The 19386-nt window shown below is 38.4% G+C and overlaps 1 protein-coding gene across 18 annotated transcripts in view; it reads right to left on the reverse strand.

Annotated features, from left to right (window-relative positions):
- The window catches only part of grm8a (glutamate receptor, metabotropic 8a), a 308026-nt gene that overhangs the window by 131110 nt on the left and 157530 nt on the right, over positions 1–19386 (reverse strand). For all 18 annotated transcript variants that reach the window (XR_006376766.1, XR_006376765.1, XR_006376772.1 and 15 more), the window contains one exon: positions 4717–4920. Coding sequence is in view for 10 of the 18 variants with exons in the window: in XM_044185504.1 (XP_044041439.1) it covers positions 4717–4920 (204 nt within the window). In the remaining 8 variants the exon portion in view is untranslated. The remainder of the gene's footprint in view (positions 1–4716; positions 4921–19386) is intronic.

Below are 19386 nucleotides of genomic sequence, written 5' to 3' on the forward strand. Positions count from 1 at the left end.
AATAAAATCCACTGAGAGAGTTAATCTCTACCACAAATTCATATACAAGTGAGACAATGTAGTCTCCACAGAGGTGATTGTGTAACTTGCTTTTAAAATTCCAGTAAGAAATTTGGGTTGGGGTTAAGTTAACACCAACCCAAAGTTAAGTTCTAAATTTGACAGTCTGCTCAAAACCCTAAAAATTTTAAAAACCACTTTGGGGTGTACTTACAACCAACAAAGCCAAATGAGTCTGTGTGCGCAACCGCAAACGTGTGTGCGTGTTGGTTCAGCAAAAACTGTATCTGAATCTGTGATACTGCATACACCCAGACTGAGGTACCATTCTGGACAAGTAATGAGCAAACACAAAAGAGCATTCTAGCAAACAAACCCTACTTGTAATCAACAACACAAACACACACATTGATGAAATTGTTTTTGTTTAGTGTGTGTATCACAGTTATTTTAGCTTCACTTACTTTGTACTTTACTTCCAGAATTTAATTTTATTGTCTGTTTAGTTCCATTTTAGTTTTCTGAGCTACTGGCAATTTCTATTTTGTTTCTTATTTTTCTCAAAAACTATTTCAGACTAGAATTAGTTTTAGCTAAGTTTATAAAATAAGAACAAGGTTGGGAGCATTTTGAATTTTGGGTCAAGGTTGCCCCAGTACCTTTCGGAGGTGGGTATTAATCATGCACACATTTCTGATTAAACAGATAGCATCACATCTTTTCATGTACTTTGATTGCTGATTGCTCTATCCACTGCAGCATGACGTCGCAGTCCGTTGTCTAAAGCTCTTTCTCTCTTTAGTGACAATCCTAGATAGATAAGGACAGTTCAGATTCTCGACTTGATTCTAACTAAAGGACAAGGTCTGAACTTTTTTCAAGATGATATTCTGATATTACTTATTTGATGATACATTTAACATAAGCAAAATTAAGCAGTTGTGAGCTTTAGGACAAGCTTAAAGTAGATCTTGAGTCAAGATTATTTTGTCAAAAAGTGAAATAAAGTTTTTCAAATACATTTGTTTTAGTTTTGGATTCCAACTCATAATGGCCTAGTTTCTGCATGCATTTTATGTGCATGGATGTGTGTGTTTGCCTGGATAAGCCAATAAACTCACAAATAAAAGCTGGACAGCACGGTGTGTCAACACTGCTCCAGGGTTTGCTTCCTTATTGTTTGTCTTTCTTGCTCTGCAATGCACCAGCCCCTGTTTGTTTGTGTGTCTATGTGCAGTGTTTCTGGGATAATTCAAATAGGTGAGTTTAAAGTAAGATATAATTTTGAAAATTACTGTGTATGAAGATATATTATTTCAACATTTCTAACACCAGTAATATGGCAAATAATAATAAATATTCAAATATGTTTTTTCATTGAATATTTACATATTTTTCTGAACACTTGTCTTACTGTAAGAGGCAAACTGTTTTTAGCATTATTGAATGGTGAATGATACTTCTGCAGGACAGATCTATGTTATTGTAATAGTAACCAGAAAGGCTACCCTAACAGTTAAGTTTTGAGTTTTTGAACTTAGTAGTAACCTTACACAATGAGCTACTTCAATGAATATCAATCATGTTACATGAAGTCTTGAAGACCTGGTTGGAGACTTCCTAATTAGCTCTTTGTCTGTTTCCTTGTCTCCTCGTCTTGCTTTTCTGCACCTCTTTCCTTTTCTGTCACTCTTGCCTGTTAGGCTTCACTTTGTAAGTTAAGTTGTCTTGGTAGAGATCCAACAGGAGAACAATCACTGCCCTAACAACTTGAAATTATCCCCTCCCTCTCACGCTGTCTTGTTCTCTAGTGCAGCTGCTCGAAAGGTGAATTGATATGGATCCAGAAAGAGCCAAGAGAAAGACAATCCATGCTCCAGCAACTTTAACTGATTCTCTCCCTCTCTCTTTATGTGCCACAAACACAGAGAGAGATACAGCTACCTCCATTTTTGCCCCTTTTCTTTTGTAGCATTATCAATGTCATGTCAACCCTAAACAGATCGATGACAAAACTGCTTTTAATTGGAAAGCACAAATATACCCAGGCATTTACACCTAAACACACATAAAGTAGCCGGCTTAAAAGCTTTAAATCTCGCAGGCTTCTGTCAATGTAAACAAGCCAGATAAGAGTAAGTACGACAAAGAGCCACCCAACAAACCTCATCACTCTTATTCTGCCCCTTAGACAAATACCACAGAGAGGCCTTTTAAAGATTTAAGGACAAAGAAATGGAAAAAAGTACGTAAGTTTAAGTTTCTTAGAAGATATTACATCTGAACTTTGATAACTGCCATTAGAAGGATGAAATATAGGTGCCAATAATGTACACGCTGTTAATGACACTGCCTAAATTTGCCAGCTAGGTTCTTTTTTGCAATTGAATGTAAATCATCATGTCAAAGCTCTGTAGTGAAAAATAAAAAAAGGTTTGTCTGCTGCAAAATTTGCTCTTTGTGAATATGATCAGTTTTATTTCACTTCTGTGTTTTATTGCTATGCAAACGAATGAACTTACCACATAAACAAAACTAGTTTTTGGGAGCTGAAAGAATAATATTTCAAAGCCACAACTTTTTTTTTTTGTGTTTCCAGAAAGCAAAGAGAAGCCCAATGACTCTATGAGAAAAGACCCAGGAGGGACTTATCTACTGTATGTGATTTCAAAACTTGCTAGTAGATGTGAACAGAGAAAAAAAATCCAACTATTCAGTATAGATATTGTGGCTTGTCCAGATATACTGTAACTGCTAGTATGAACCAGTGTCAATGCATCAGAAACATTTTTCAGTAAGACATCAATGAAAGAAATATGGAATCTAACACTTACATAGTAGTGTGATGAAGCAGCACATCGTCTGACTACTTTATGTTTAATTCCCACCACACCGTGCTGCACAGATTGGCAAATCCATTGCCTCCTTCTCCTCATTCTTGCATCTTATGTATCAGTGTTCAAGGACCAATCCTGTTTTTTCCCCTTATTTTAGCCAACTTGATTTGCTTGATTTAAATGGTCTGCCAATGTGAAGCATTCATGTCTCCTTGCTCCTATATATTCTTCCTTTACCTTCAGAAAATACTAGAGGGGAGTTGTGTGTGGGGAGTGCACTACTATTTATTCACAAGTTATTTCAAGACTTTCATGTCTTTGATCAGTAAATTATACATCTATTAGGACATACACTAAAAAAGGCAAGCAGCTACATATGCATTATAATGCAAACCAGGTCTTTACTGTAGGTGATGCTTTTATCTGGAACTTTCTGTAGAGCCATCTGAAGGTGTCAGGAGCATATGAAACATTTGCAATGGCAGGTGCCTGTTTGATAACTTCAACATCAAACCGTTATTCCCATATCATTTTAGCTCTATCTAATCTAGTTTTTTTATGTTCTCTCAAAATACTGCCAGGGACAGTTGCAGCACATTTTGTGTAGAGCATCTTTCAATAAGTGAGAAGGGTTCAGTGATTCATCGGGGTATAAAGTCTGTGACCTTGTGGTTATGGGATGATTTCTCTACCCTCTAGGCCAGCAGTAACAGAGAAACACACCTGAGCACAAACCTGCTGTTGCAGCACGAAAGAGCAATCAGTGGCTGCCTGTGAATTGGTTTCTGACACTTCTAGCAATGACAGACAGAGATAGCACAGGAAATGACAAACACTGACACATATTTTGCACACATTCCCGCACAGACACATTTATGCAATTTCAATCTTACCTCTAAAGTTAAATCAGACAAGCATTTCTGTAACCCTCACAGTTAGACTCCCTTTCGCCATCTCTTGCTTTCCTACTCTCTAACCCATATGTATTCTACACAATATTTTACAGAGGAACACAGGAAATGAAAAGGCAAAAAGAAAAGCAGGTGCAGGCACATCAGGGGAGAAATGGATTAATAAGACAATATTCAAATGAGGTGTCTGGTATTATTTAGAAGGAAATGAGTAAATGTTTTTCACTTAAATTTCTCAGTGGTGGAGGAAGTCATGGAGAGAGAGAGGAAATGAAAGATTTTGCATTACAGGTTCAAAGTGATACAAGACTATAAGACCAAGTCACCATCTGCAATAAGCAAAATATAAGCAGATAATATGTTTGCGGAAATCAGCAAGCTTAACTTAATTATGAAGGTGAAACGCAACATGACATGTTTTGATAAGGATAAAAAAAATGTAGACAAGTAGCAGGGCTTAGCATTGTTAAAGTATGAGCTGAATTAGACAAGTCAGGGTGGATACACATTACAGTATTACTGTAGTGTCTAAGCATTTGAAGGCTCTCATTTGTCCTTCTTAAACTCTTGTTCTGAAGGAATAAACTAGCATTTTACAGCCTAACTGTTCACTATTGAAGATGTTAGGAATCTGGCAGAGTGACTTTTGCTTTGTAAGGTTATGTTGTGTGTGTGTGTGTGTGTGTGTGTGTGTGTGTGTGTGTGTGTATGTGTGTGTGTGTGTGCGTGTGTGCGTGTACATGGATGTTTGCATGTGTCCACAGTACTTTCGCTATATATGGTCATGACTGTGTCAGTCGAATGCATTTACATACAAAAGTTTATTTGAAAAATTAAATATTCTGGATTTTTATATCAAAAAGCAGCACTTTTATAGGTAGAGGTAACTTGAATGGTTTAAGAAAAATATCTATAAAGTGAAATCACTATGTGGGAATCTATTCACCAAAAACCAGAGTATAACTCACCATTGAAGTTGACAGCACGAATGTAGCTGAGCAGCTCTTTGCCGTCAATGTTGTTGGCCATGCGCGGGCAGAGGCCTGGGTATCCGTAGCAGAGCTCCCGGTGCATACGGTGCAGAGCATGGGCCATGGCGTAGACCGCATCCATCACAAACTGAACCTTCCCCTCTTGTTCGTAACTGGAATCACGACCAACTTTCTCTAAACCTGAGAGAGGAAGAAGAGAGAGTGATTAGACAGGAAACGAAGGAAATAAAAAGACATAATTTCTATGGGAGCCATTTTAAATTTAACTCCAACCATGTACATCATAAAAAGGTCTGGAATGTAAACAATCAAGCAATGAAAAAAAAGTCTAAAGTAGAGGAGACACAATAACAGATAGAGTCCAAAACAGAAGAAAGTAGGTAGAGTTTGGCTGAGGGAGAGTTAATAGGGGGTAAAGCAAAAAAAAAAAACTTTTAAGGGGTAAAGAGGGAGAAAAGGAGAGATGAAAACAGAAAAAGAACTTGTGCGAGACAGGGTGACATCAGACAGGTAGCAGGGCACTCAGCCTGACAATGACAAATAACCCCTCTCAGTCCATTCTCGCCCTGGTAGCAGAAGTTACATAAGAAAGAACAACATGTTCCTTCTTTACATCTTCTGAACCACTGATAATAGCATTTCCTTGTATGAGGGAAAGGTAAGAAAGGGTTCAGAGAAGACAAAATATACTTCTCGGGCCCTCTTTCTTATGTCACATTGCGTGCATTGAAGACTATTTGTTTTATTTTGGATGCTCTCTAGTCTTTCTTGTGTTTTTGTCCTTTTTCTAAAGCTATGTGGCTTATCTTATTATTGCAGCCTAATTAATTACTGCAGAGTAAAGTTGAAGTTCATCATTTGGCGATGAAACAAATGCATATTTGCATTTGGCCTTCACGCTTGTGTGCATGCCCCGTCCACATGCATGCATACACACACAGACCCACTCCCTCCCTTTCTCTGATACATACATGCATACACAGAGACACACACATACACAAACATGCAAATAACCTCCTAGTTGCGATTCATTGAGAGGGCTTTATGTAACGACTCGTTAGCATAATGAGTTAATGAAAAAAGAACAGAGTGAAAATAAAACCTCCTTGATGCATTAATGTGAGACTGATTATGACATTCATTTTGTCTGTTTTACTAAAAATGGAACTACTATAGGAAGTCCAAACATTCTACTTTCATTATCTTTCTTTTTTCTCCCTATATTTATTTAACTATATCCTTCCTTTTCTGATATATTTTTTGTTGTTGTGGCGTGTTGTTCTATCCTCATCTGTAATTTCTGCCTCATTTTCTCCTTTCTCTGTCTCCCTCTTGTTCCCCCTTTTCAACTCCTTCTCCTCTCCACTCCCTCTGTCTGTCATTTTCTCATATCCCCTCTTTCTATCCTTCTCTCTTCTGTCTCATTCCCCTCTCTACTGCCTTTCCCATGGCTTTTAATCACCCATTTCTTACAAGTAGCAGTCACCTTCAGGCAACACAATCTGAATCAAAACCCATCTTGAGAGGCCCCTCAATCAATATGAGAATCCATAAGGAATTAATGGGGTCCTGAGAATGAAATCCAATCCACAGTTATAGAAGGCTGTCGGGTGTTTTGTATGCATGTCTGTATTTGTGTGTTTGTTGGTGGTGGTGGTGATGGTGTGTGTGAGAGCTCCAGTAGGAAGTTAAGCAGCATTGTCTCCATGCCATGTGGTCCAACCAAGCAGCTGATCACTCTGCTGGACTAATAATGGAACTCATCTCCTCTCAATCCCTGGACAACAGAGGTGTACACTACCTATAAGTATGTGTGCGTGTGTGAAGAGTGAAAAGGCAGACAGACAATTAATGTGTGTGTATGTGTGACAGAGAAAGAAAGAGGGAGACATGTAATAGAGCTTGCAGAGCAAAGCACAATTCTCTCTCTCTCTCAATGGTGAACTTTTATTCAGCCTCAAATACTCACATTACTGTCTGTCAGATGCAACATATTGTACAGTAGGATATCTGATTTCCTCTGTCTCTGTGCTTTGATCCTGCTCCAGGGGGTTCACACAGCACTTATTCTGCTGCAGCACCCTGTTTCTCATTCCTGTTTGCGCACTCTCCCTCATACTGGTGCCCAGTAAAACCATATTCTTCTGAGCCAAAATGCAACTCCTTCCAGCCCGTGCAAAGATAAAAATTTTATTTTGTGACTGCACATTACTGGCTGTAGCTTGTGTAGCTGGTTGTATTGAGGCAATACAGTATTGATTTCATGAGCAAATGCAGGGTGGTGATCCAGCAGGCCATGGTTTGAGCAAAATGCATGCGAGAAAAACTACCTGCTTAAGGCAGCAGACTGAGGGTCAAAAATCTAGCGAGTTGTTTCTTGGCACCAGGCATTAAAAAACAACTTGTGGCTCGTCAGAGATGGCCAGCATGCTGTTTTGTGTATCACTGCCTTTAATTTGACATTTCATTAGAAAACCAGCTGCACAAATGACAGTAACCTTTATTTATCCAGAGAAGGCATGCACCTATTGGCCAACAATCTGCTCGACATTCATAATTACACATTCACACCTCAGTAGCTGCAGCGCAAAGGGAGAGCTTTTCTCATTAGCTTCTGAAATGCTGGCCACAAGCCTAGCCAAATCTATATTTAACTGTCTTTATTTCATACCAGTCAACAAGAAATTGTGTAGTGTAAAATAACCTTTACTGGGGTTTTTTTTAGGTGCACATGAATGTTTTTTTATTCTGATTTTGAAATGTAGTGTATTGCTGTTTTTCTTCTCTCTGAAAACACATGTTCAACCACAATATTTAAATGGTGTCAGGCTAATACATGTCAAACAATACTACTGAGGCCTAAAAGGTTTTTTTTATAGGTTTAAAAGTCTTGTGGTGCCCTAGGGTTACTCTGGTAACAGCCTCAATAACGTGATTGATGCTACTTAGCCGAGTCAAAACTCTCCGTGCAGCAGGCTGAGGCGAATACTATACTGGACTAACCGCTGTGTCTGGTGGAAACAAAAACCAAAAGAGAAGTGCAGCAAGGTGAAGCTAATGCAACTAACTGACTAACTAACTAACTGCCTTGACAGATCCAACTGCGAATCAATTTACTGCCCTTGTCCCTAATCTCAGGGCAACCGCTGCCCGATACAACAAATTTAACATTAAATCAAGAGTTTATGGGAAGTCGACACTTGCATGTGTTCCTTTAATCTATGCATAGCACCAATTAAAATAGTACAGATTTACCATTTAAGCTATAGGCTGAAATAACTGAATGGTGCTCTGCGTGGATTAAAGCATTTAAACATATTTGCCTGTTTTTTATCCCTCTCAGTGTGAAATTCCCTTATTCACTGCAAGCAAAATGCTGAAGGATTACATTTTTGGGAATGAAGCAACTCAGACTTTTGTGTGACATTCGATCTCTATAGCATGTTATGTTGCAGTTTATCTCCTTCTAATATGTAGAGGATTGCGCTACTATAGATCAATCTGGTTTTGTAGCTAAAAGAAACAACCTGGACATCATTCACACAGAAACAAAATGAGCACTATCTTAAGTGGAAATAAGCCACTTGATGCATAACCTCCACTGGAGGAGTGTCACAGGAGCAGCTCTGGGGTTAAGTGCCTTGCTTAAAAGTTTAACTGGACCATATATATTTGCATTACTGTTTGGATTTTACTGTACAGGTTTGTAATTTATATTTATCTTCATTTTTGTGGAATTCCTTGTTCTGTTTGTATCATATATTCCTGTTTTTAAAGAGTAACTTACCCCCCCCCCCCCAAAATCTTCTCACCTTGCTGCAGTGATGTACATGTGTACTCCAGGACCCGGTGACATCACTGTTGGGTGTGGTTACAGGTGCAGCAAAGCACACAGATAAAACAGGCTTGAAACTTTTAACAAGAGAGGGCAGTGAAACTCTTCAGCCTGGTGTTAAGATACACTTTAAATGTTAGATAATTTTTATGGATGGTATACATCAAGAGAACAGAAAACTAAGAATTTCATTGCACAGTACAACTTGTTTTTTAATGCATATGACACCTTTGTCATATGCACAGACATTTGCACAGACGTTTTGCTAGACCTTTGATTGCCTTTGAGATGCTCTAACTTTTAATATGAATTATATATATTATATGAACGCTCACATAGGAAAGCCAATTGACTTTAATGTGCTCATGGCCATGTGGCTTGTAGTCATAACACACACATTTGCAAGCACATAAACACAGACGTCTACGGATGTGACACACACTCACATCCACATTGGCTGATTATGTGTATCATCTGCTGCATTGCTCCTAGTTTGTCAGAGCACAGTGCAGAATGTAGTTAAGCCCTGCAATCTCTAAAACTACTTAAATGATAATACGGCATACTTCTATCACACTGAATCACATGAATGTAACACATGAAAGTTAATATGAATAAATATGGATTCAGGCACTAATAATTAATTATTATTAGGTCATCTGTGGCACACAAACCAGAAAGCAATATATTTTAGCGTCTGAGAACAGATCATTCTGAAACATCTCTCTAAAGTCTCACTAATCAACAGAAGGCCCTTGAGCCGGCTGCCTAATGTCCTACCATAATTACAAACTTAATTATGCTAACAGTCAATAAATAAAGCTAAACAAGACATTCATTTAGTAAATGCTTTAACAGCAACGTACCTTTACATAGCACATAGGTGGCACTCAAGTGATACTGTACCTGAAATCAATCATTCTAGCATCAAGCACATGTCAGCAAGTGTAGGCTTAGAAGGTGGCTGCTAAAAGTTTGTAGCTTCATCCTTCATGTAAAACAGACAGCATGGTTGCAATGGTTTCCGATAGTGACAAATTTTTATTGCAAGAAAAACAATATTAAAACATCCATAGAATTATTTTAAACTACTCCACTGTCCATAATATGCTCAATAGCCATTTTCAACAGAATATGGCTAAAATGCACTGCTTCCATTTGTAGCTTTGTAGCCTATGCAGTTAGCTGCTTAAGTCGGCTGCACACAACTACATTTGCATACATTTATTGCAAAATACAGAATCAAAAGTGGTGTTTTAGCCTTATTTTGGCAAAAATATGAGTATTTAGAGCAAACTGAGCACATGTATTGACAAGAAAGAAGTTGGTTATGCTACATGTTTATTACATTTTGATACTTTTATTTGAGTGAAAACTTGTCACCACTGGAGTACATATATTTAGATTTCCCTCATTAGTAACATATATGACAAACTCTATACCTCTAAACTATCTATAGTAATATTCTGCAATCTTCCTAATATCTGGTGTAACTGTTGTTGTTCTGGTGATATTTTGAAAATGTGTTAGTGATTGAACTTTTCAACATCTTGCCACAGAAAGAGCTACTTCAATTAAACATGTTGTGTTAAAGCAGCATTAATGAAGGTTACAAGCTGCTGTGGTTTCAATGCACAACTTGAAAAGACTTGGATGTCCAATTAAGGGAAACTCAAAATTAAACAAAATACTAAAAATGCTCTTTTTGTAAGGAGAGACCTGAAGAGGGTACAGCTGCTTTCCAAACTGCCTCAGAATAAGGACATCAATAGAGGAGTATTGATAGCAGAGTTTGTCTTGACCTTAAAACCGACCCATAAATATTAGATTGCTGATCGCAGTTATTATTTGTAACGAGATATGTGACCTCATTACATGGAGCCGATGTGTATCCCTTGTCTTTCTGAACAAGCCAGCATCTTTTTCTGATGTACCGGTGTGTGTGTGTGTGTGCACTTTTTTGCATTCAGCATTTGTGCACACTTCCATTCAGAGAAAAAGTACAACAAAGCGTTGTACTTTGAGCCATAGATCAGCGTATCATAAGATAATGAGAATTTCTCTTTGCTGTTCTTATGAGATGTGAACCGACACAATGCATCATTAATCAGCATATCGCAAGAAAATGCAATCCTGCCCTGAGCCCTGTTAAACGGCTGGTGCTGTTATGAGTGGTGCTAACTGGGAAAACACTACTGTCTGTGTTTCCTGGGATTGCGTCAGGTGTTGTAACCGAAGCAAGGGGTGTGTGTGTGTCTGAGTGTGTGTGAAGAGTACAATACTATGCAGCTTTTAATGGATCTGTCTGCTCACTGTCTGCAGCCAGAAACAGCTTGTCACATCAATGAAGTGGCCTCAACTCTTATTCATTTCATCCCTGCACATAATGTGTGTGAGCAGGTGCAAAATAAAAAGGCATCTTTAGCTGAGTCTTTAATATGCAAGTATAATATATTAAGTACAGTGCAGTCTTGCTTTTGTGTGTGTGCCTGTGTGAAAACAAGGAAGAGATAAACAAGGATAACGGTTGAGATGAAGGTGGAGACAGAGACACAGAGATGCACAGAGATGGATGGCCAAAATGTTTGTATTAATATGCACCCTGTCTGTCTTGTACACATTTCACTCTATTCCATTTTGCAGCCACCAGCTGCTAAATTAAATTCAGCCTTTCTGCTCAGTGTTAATGACATCGGAGACCACAGGCAGCTTAGTTGGTTGGTTGGCTGCTTGGTGAGGGAGGATTTGCCTTGAAAACTGAAAAAAAAAGACGACTTGAAAAACTCTGAGAGGCAGAAGTACAGATGAAAAGTGACTTTCATGTCTCATAAAAGATCTGCTAACCAAAAACCGCATGAGGACACAATCATCTCCATATCTGCCTCCAAGTCATTTTCATATTTTGCAGATTGATTATTTGTTCTTGTTGTATAGACATGCAGGCCAGGCGCTGTGATCTGTTTCTAGATCTGTAGAAAGGGATCTTGGTTCTATTTAAGCCACAAGGGATTGCAGAAACTTTGTTCAAATTATTTTATGATGAAAGTTCTGTTTGAAATTGAGATAATCTGCTGTTTATAAATCACGACACCTGCTATTACAAATTTGTATGGCTGCAGAAAATTTAAACTTTAAAGTCTCTAGATGACAAAAGATAAGAGTTCTTCAGCCGGGACCCAGTACTTTAAAGAGATCTTTGAAGGTGAAGTCATGGTGGTATTTTTTAATCATTATTCAAAATTGATACTGCATTTTGAAACATACCTCTTGAAATCTCTCTTAAACTACATGAGATACCACTTGAATGGTCTAACTTGGCACTTAAACATCAATGCAGAGGTGGTGGTACTATGACTCACACTGGTAAGAACATCAGGATTACTGGAAATGACAGTAATCCAAATATAACCTTAAGAGCAGAAGTAAAGAGCTGGAATCGTACTTTAAGATAAACACAGAAAGGTGAATAAATTCTTTTTGACCTCCTAAAGGATTCATGAAACCCTGAGCTAAATCAAAAATGGTTATTCTTTGTCATTATTTGGCTTTTGAAGCATAGGATGCTTGACGCTGATTTGATGGTTTGAGGGGATTTGAGTTTCCCCTCTGGGATCAATAAAGTATTTCTGATTCTGATTCTGAAATCTCTCTGGTTTAACAGGCTATAACGAACATGCTACACATACAGTAAGTCCTGTTTTGATTCTGATTGAGAGTTGTTTCATTATTAAAAGCTGTGTCTTCAATCCTCCCATCAGCATGACGTTATACTTGTTAAGCCCCAAAACTTAAAGCCTCCTAATGGCTCCAGGATTATTTGCCAGGAGGCTCAACAATGAGATGGATGCCAGTGAAACCACAAAAATATGTGCTTCACTGCTTTGTTAGTGAAACCAATGTTGTGTCTAATACAAACACAAACCAATACATGAAGGCAGTGAGGTGAGGCTAATACATGAATGCTGAATGGCTAAGTGCCTTGATGGATGCCTTCATGGACCAGTGTGCCAGCCAGGTTTTACACATAGAGTGATTGATGGCATCACGGATGACAGACAAACTAATGATTTGGACAAGCTCCTTAATTAAACATCAATTAGGAACACATATTCAATTCTCCCCTCCTCCACTCACATCGCCTAGAAGATTTTATTTCTTCTCTTTTCTTCCTTTTTCTGTTTTCTCAGGCGAGCTCATATACATATACACACATATTTATTTTCCTTTTTAAGATGCAGATGAGATAAATTTGGGAATAATTAAGTGCGGAAATGTATTTATAAACATCAGGATAATGCACACTCAATTCAGAGGGGGATGAATACATTTACATAAAGTTTGGTAAATTAACTTTTCTCTCATTTATCAAACATGTCTGAAAGATGTCGGGGAGATGACAGGATAGGGAAATGCTGCCCACACACATCATAATTCATAGATATTCACAAATCGTTGCTGTAACAATACACACATATGCACCTATTTTGCTTAAATATGTCTTTGCTTTATATGTCATATCATGAAGCAAGGAAAAAGCCCACCCGCCCACAAAAACCCACACATACACACACACACACACACACACACACACACACACACACACACACACACACAGTTCTCTTTTCATAACTAAACTTGTCTGGCTCTGAAGTAGCTTCAGGGCTAATCTGCCAAGAAAGAAATGAATAATCAATAGGAGAGAATAAGAAATGAGCATCAGACAGATTCTGCTCTACATGATTTGACAAGAGGGCACTGAAGCCACGGGTTGTGTCAATACAACGCTGCACAAATACCAGTCATTAGATTCAAGTCTGTGTGTGAGAATGTGTTTGTACAAATGTGCCTGAACATGTGTGTTTCTATTTGTGACTACATTTTTTGTGTGTGTGTATGTGTGTGTGTATGTGTAGAAATAGAGATCAATGTCAAATATCTTTCAACTTGAGAGTATGTATGTTTATGTTCAGTCGGGTCATTGAAATAAAAGTGTGGGGAAAAAAATCTGTCAAGAAGTTAAGCATCAATTCTCAGAAAATGTTGCTGCAGTAAATCATTCGATTTGTGACTAGAAAAAACAGAAAAGGCGGGTGAAAGGACTTGGCTTGTTTGATGACTGAATTACTGACTGGGCAAATTTCTTAAAATGGAAAATTCCACTTTATTATGATTTATTATTGAGCACGCCTGAAATGTTAATCCCTCATTGCAAAGTAAAATAGTGGGCGAACGTTGAACCAGGAAGATGGTCTGTAAATTTTGATGGGTGTTTACAACTGAGTTTGGTAAATAACTTCAATGTGTGTCTTTCAAATAAGTTTTGTTTAAGTTTGTTGAAAGAGCAATTTAACACTCCCTGAAAATCTAGTTTTTGCTGACCTCCAGTGGTTTAACTTTGCACCTTGTTGCAGTGATGTAGAAGTGTACTTCAGGTTGTGTCAGTACACCGCGACATCACTCTTGGCTGTGGTTACAGATGCAACAGAGCTCACTTCTGACCTTACCCACCGGAGATGCCGCGCACAGTCAGAGGTAAAGAAGACTTGAAACTTTCAAAAACAGAGTGCAGTGGAACACTGCTTTTCAGCCTGATACCAAGTTACTCTATAAAACCTTTATGATCATAACACTGCTTGTGTTCATTGCCACATCAGACTTCTTTTCAGGAATGTTGCCACTTTCCAATATCTCAGTAATTAATTTGCTGAGTACAATGCTACCATTACTAATAGAAATGATGGCCAAAACTTCAAAAAAAGAGTTGTAATAAACCAGAAGTTCCCATTAATGGCTAAAGGACTGTCTAACTCTCTTGCTGACTATATGTTTTGGTTATTTACTTACTGAAGGCACCTGCCTCTGCCTTCTTACTCTCTTTTATCTACTTTCCCCTGTGTCTACAGGCCTCCTCCTGTCAGACAGCAGAGAGAATGTTTTCTGCTTTAAAAAGAGCAATTTGCTGCAGAACACCACTTTTCATGAATAATGTGATGCCACAAACATATGTGGCTAATATATATTACATCTCTACATTATTACTGCTATATATTATTGCTGATAGTACACACAGCTAATATAAATTATTCATTAGTCATTATTTATATTATGCTGAATCACTGTCCTGGCTGTGCTCACTAGCTCTCTTTCTCTTTAAGTTTTTTAAATTTCCTTTTGTCAGTCCGTTCTTCTCTTAATCTCCCTCCTGCACAGCTTTCACACAAACAAATAAACAAGAATTTTCATTTGTGTCGCTGAGAGACTGTGTGTTTAATGTCAGCGGGCCTCCCGTCTTCCCACTCTTGAACAAGCACTCCCTAACACACACACAAAAAAAGAGAGATGGAACAAAAAGAGACACAAGTGAAGGCAGAGAAAGAGCACAATAACTGTAGTGAGAGAAGAGGGAGAAAATTGGATCAAACAAGACGGAAGGATGGAAAAAAGAAACCTAAACTAAAGCAGGAATGAGAGATGATAAATAGAAGGTAAGTTCATGGAAGGAAGGTTAAGAGAAGTAAGAGAAACAAACAAAACTACAGAATAAGAGAGAGAAGAGAGAAAGGGAGGGGGAGAAGGTGGAGGTCTGCAGCTGATAAAACAGGTATTGTTGAAGAGAGGATGAACCATAAAATCACATTAGTAGAGCAGCACTTGTTCTCTCTAACCTGCAACAACCCAGCACTGCATTCGGGAAAATGTGTGTATTTGCACATGTGCATGTGGGATTTTTATGTGTGAGTACATGCACATACAAGTACGCACACACATCTGCTGTTATGCTACACATTTTTACATTGAATCCTCATGTTTTAAGCCCTGCACGAGACAAGGGACAAGAAAAAGGGAAGTAAATGTGTGTAATGTGAAAGGGGTTGCTCACAGTGACAGAACCAAAGAGGATTATCACCCACTCTGCAGTTCTCCTCAGCTTTACAGAGCGTTTTAGCATCTTTTAGCTCATTGTTTTGGTTTTATGGCCAATAACTTTACTGTTTTGGTTCCGTCTCCCCGCTCTCATCAACACTGTTTCCAGTCACAGCAGGCCGTTCTTTTCAGCGAAAAAGCTGTAACAATAAACCCTGTTCACTACCTGCCCAGCATCAAACAGCAGACAGACAAAGTTTGCGACTAGTTGGTGAACAGAGTGGAGCATTTAGCAACTAAAGAAGCAGATATTTCCCTCTGGAGTTTGTTGAGGCCAAAACAGAGCTAAAAGGAGAGTGAATATCGGACTTAGATTTGTTGGGTGGCCAGAAAAACGACTCTAATGCTAATGTTGCTCAGTATCAGCCAGATTTGTAAAAATTCAGGTGTTTGCTAACACATTTTCCATAACAACTTTAAATAAAAAAACATCTATTAATACTGCTTTAAATCCATTGTGTTCTGATTTAGCTCAGTTTTGTTTTGATGGCCAAAGTGTTATGACCAATGCTGAGGTAAACATGGTTAGGTAAAGTTAATAACAGAAAATAAACCATAACACCATTATTCTGGTTGAGAGTACATAATCACATGTACATCTGTATAGTTTCAGTGTGTAAGCCTGCATCTTCACTAGTGCATGGTTGTGTAATTTGTGTGCTAGAGTAGTTTTGTGTCTGTATCCATTTGCAAGTGTGCTTTTGGGTGTGTATCAGTGACAAAGTGGTGTGTGACAGGGCCACACTGAGCAGTGGGCCCCCGGGACCTGCTCATGATGGATTACTCTGTGTGTGTATGTGTGCGTGTCTGTGATTTAACAGTGATAGATGGGTAGCTCAACACTGATGCATTCAACCACACAGTACTAGCTATGATGGCAACAAGCACACAGATAAAGTTTCTCTGTATAAGAATCCAGGCATACATTACATGCATGCTCTGTATTGTATGGCTGCATCACATCAATCACGCACATATGCACACAGAGTCATCTATGAGAGCAGTTAGATAACCATGTCCTCTACAAGAAGATGAAAAAGGATCATTTCACTGCAGCTAAATGACACTTCATCTCACCCACTGAAAACTAATGCTGCAAAAAGTCATAAAATACTGTCTGTCACCACCTCTGTCTCACAGTCTGCCTGTCTGTCTGTCTGCGCCTATCTGTCTCTAATTGTCCATCTAGCTCTCCATCTGTGTTTGCCTCCATAATTCAGTCTGTTCAGCCCTGAGGCCTTTTCACAGGGGAGGGAACAGTTTATCCAGCCTGCGAGCCTAATAACTCTCCTTCCCCATTGACCTCGTTAGGATATGGTCTATTTGCAGCAAGTGAACATGTGTTTGTGCGTGAGGGTAAATGTGTGCTTGCTGGGCTACGTCAGGATCTAATTAACTCCTGGAACTGTTGTGTGCATCTCACACAGACAGATCCATGCACACATAACTAGTGTTGGATGAAGACTTTGCATCTTCAAAAGCATTTTTTTAAAGAAAAGAGTAAGAAAACTATCGCTTTGTAGCCTTTAGAAGATAATTTTCCCATTAATAACACTCTGTAAAGTATTAATATTTTATGTTAAACAAGGGAAATGTAAAGCTTCATGCGCTTGTGTGTGTGGTGTGTGTAAGCATTTGATAATCTTCTGTGTTTGCCTATTAAGGAGGAAGGAAATTACGCGCAACCTTCATTAGGCAGCTGCAAAGGGAACTACAGTCTCGTGGTAATCTTGCTAATCAGGGAGAGTAGACCAGAGAGCTTAAACTATTATAAGAGGATTTTCCCTCACAGAGTTTGCACTCTCTACACACATCCGTTATAGTCTCATTCTCACCTGGATGAGAGTTTTTATCTCCCTTAGCTAATGGTAAAATATGCTTCATACTTTTCTTATAGGTGACCTCAAGTTAAACAAAAAAGGATGATCCTTTGCTGTGTTATATCAATTGTGTGATCTGATCTCAATTTTTGCTTTTACCTTTACATGGTATGGTATTTAGTCATAAACACTGGCATACAGTCTGTTGTCCATGTAATGTAATGTATGGAATGTCATACTAATGTACTGTGTATCATATCATCAAGATTAAATTTCTTAGCATTAGCACTTAGCATTAGCACTTAGCATTCAAAACAAAGTGATTCTGTATAGCTTGGTTCGCTGTTTACCTCCTGTATCTGCACCATGTGTTTCCCCCCATTTAGTAGGGTGAAAAGACCTCTGACTGAGTGTTATTGGACCCATTAAACCCTGCATGCAACACTAGATTCATCCATAATAAGCAATGCAAGTGCAAACTATACAGCTGCATAAAATATACATTATTACAAATTGCTTTACATATAGCTCTACAAATAGCTTTTCTAAGATAACTAGGCCATCATAACTATAAAAATGTAAGCTGTGGTGTAAAAGTCTGCTTCATTTATAGATCTAGCTTTTATTTGCTACATTTACAGTGAAATATAACAAAATGATACAGCTGATTAGTTTCTGTGTCCATGTGAGCAAGCTTTGTAAATATTCATTGATAAAAAGTTACAGTTTTTTGTGCTTTGAATAATTTAAATTGCAAGTGTTGTCTATATTCATATAGTGCGTTGTCAATAATGTATTTCAATAAGTTCAAGTTTTAAATTTGACAGAACAGGAGGAAATGATGGATAAATTGTTAGAGAGACAGGGTGAGAGAAAGTCAGATAGTTGAAGTTGACAGAGAAAGTTGACAGTCAACAAAGTAAAGAAAGATCACAAAAGCCAAGAAAAAAAGAAGGCTAAAATATTGGTATAATTCTCTCACACAGGAGAAAAGACAGAAAAACACAACAGCCAACAGTGTAACAACCTTGTTTCCTGCTTGCACTTTAATTCCTCTGTGTGTACCTGAGGCTTATAGCTACTGTCAAAACCAATGTTATTTACTGGTGGAATAGATCCATTGATGGGCCCAGGTGAAAAGTGTGTGGACAGAATATGTGCGTGTCTTGTGTGTATGAATGGGCTTTCATGTCTCTTCTATCCTTTGTTTGTGTATGTGTTCCTATATGTGTGCGTGTGTGTGTGTGTGTGTGTGTGTCACACCTGTCCCGGTGTGTTTGTGTGCAGCCCAAAGCAGGGAAATGCTGGTTCCACAGAACAAGAATGAGATGATTTGAGGGATCAGTCAGAGTGCGACGGGTTAGGTGGAGCTCCCGCCACCTATTCATTTTCAATGAGGAAGGAATGTGAATCCATCCTGCAGAGCATGGTAAATCGCAGCACAGTAACCAATCACATCACATCTGAGATCTGTCATGTATTTGATGTAAATGCATTTATATTTCAGCCTTCATCATTTTACTGCCATTTTACTCCAATTAGGCGCAGATCCTGCTCTGATCTCTTTTACTTGGGAAACTGATCAGAGCCAAAGCCAAATTCCAACAACCATGAAGGCAAACCGTAAAATGCATTTTGATTTTCTAAGGCATCCTCGTTTGTGCCTGGAGAACCCGCTGCGTTTGGTTGGACTGGACCATTATAGCTTTGACCAACTGACTATCCTACAAATTTGGTATTTAACAATTGAGAATATGTCTCTAAGTGAAGACAGTTTATGTTCTTTAATAATACTAAATTAATATTTTGTTTCACTGAGAATTATGTGTCATAGTTCAGGTTAGTGAATCTATAATAAAAAGGGTGTGTGGATGTGTGTGTCTGTGAGAAAGACAGAAAGACAGAGCTTGTAAGCAGAATATACACCTGCATCTTTATAAAAACAAGGCCAGTCTGACTTGAGGATCAGGTGTCAAAGTACCACATTAATTAGCACAGAGGCTGTGCACTCATCCATGATTTAAGTGTTCGTGAGTGTGTAAGTGTGTATGTATGCTTACCTATGAT

The sequence above is a fragment of the Siniperca chuatsi genome, linkage group LG23 (genome assembly GCF_020085105.1).
Source record: "Siniperca chuatsi isolate FFG_IHB_CAS linkage group LG23, ASM2008510v1, whole genome shotgun sequence".
Classification (NCBI taxonomy): Eukaryota; Metazoa; Chordata; class Actinopteri; order Centrarchiformes; family Sinipercidae; genus Siniperca; species Siniperca chuatsi.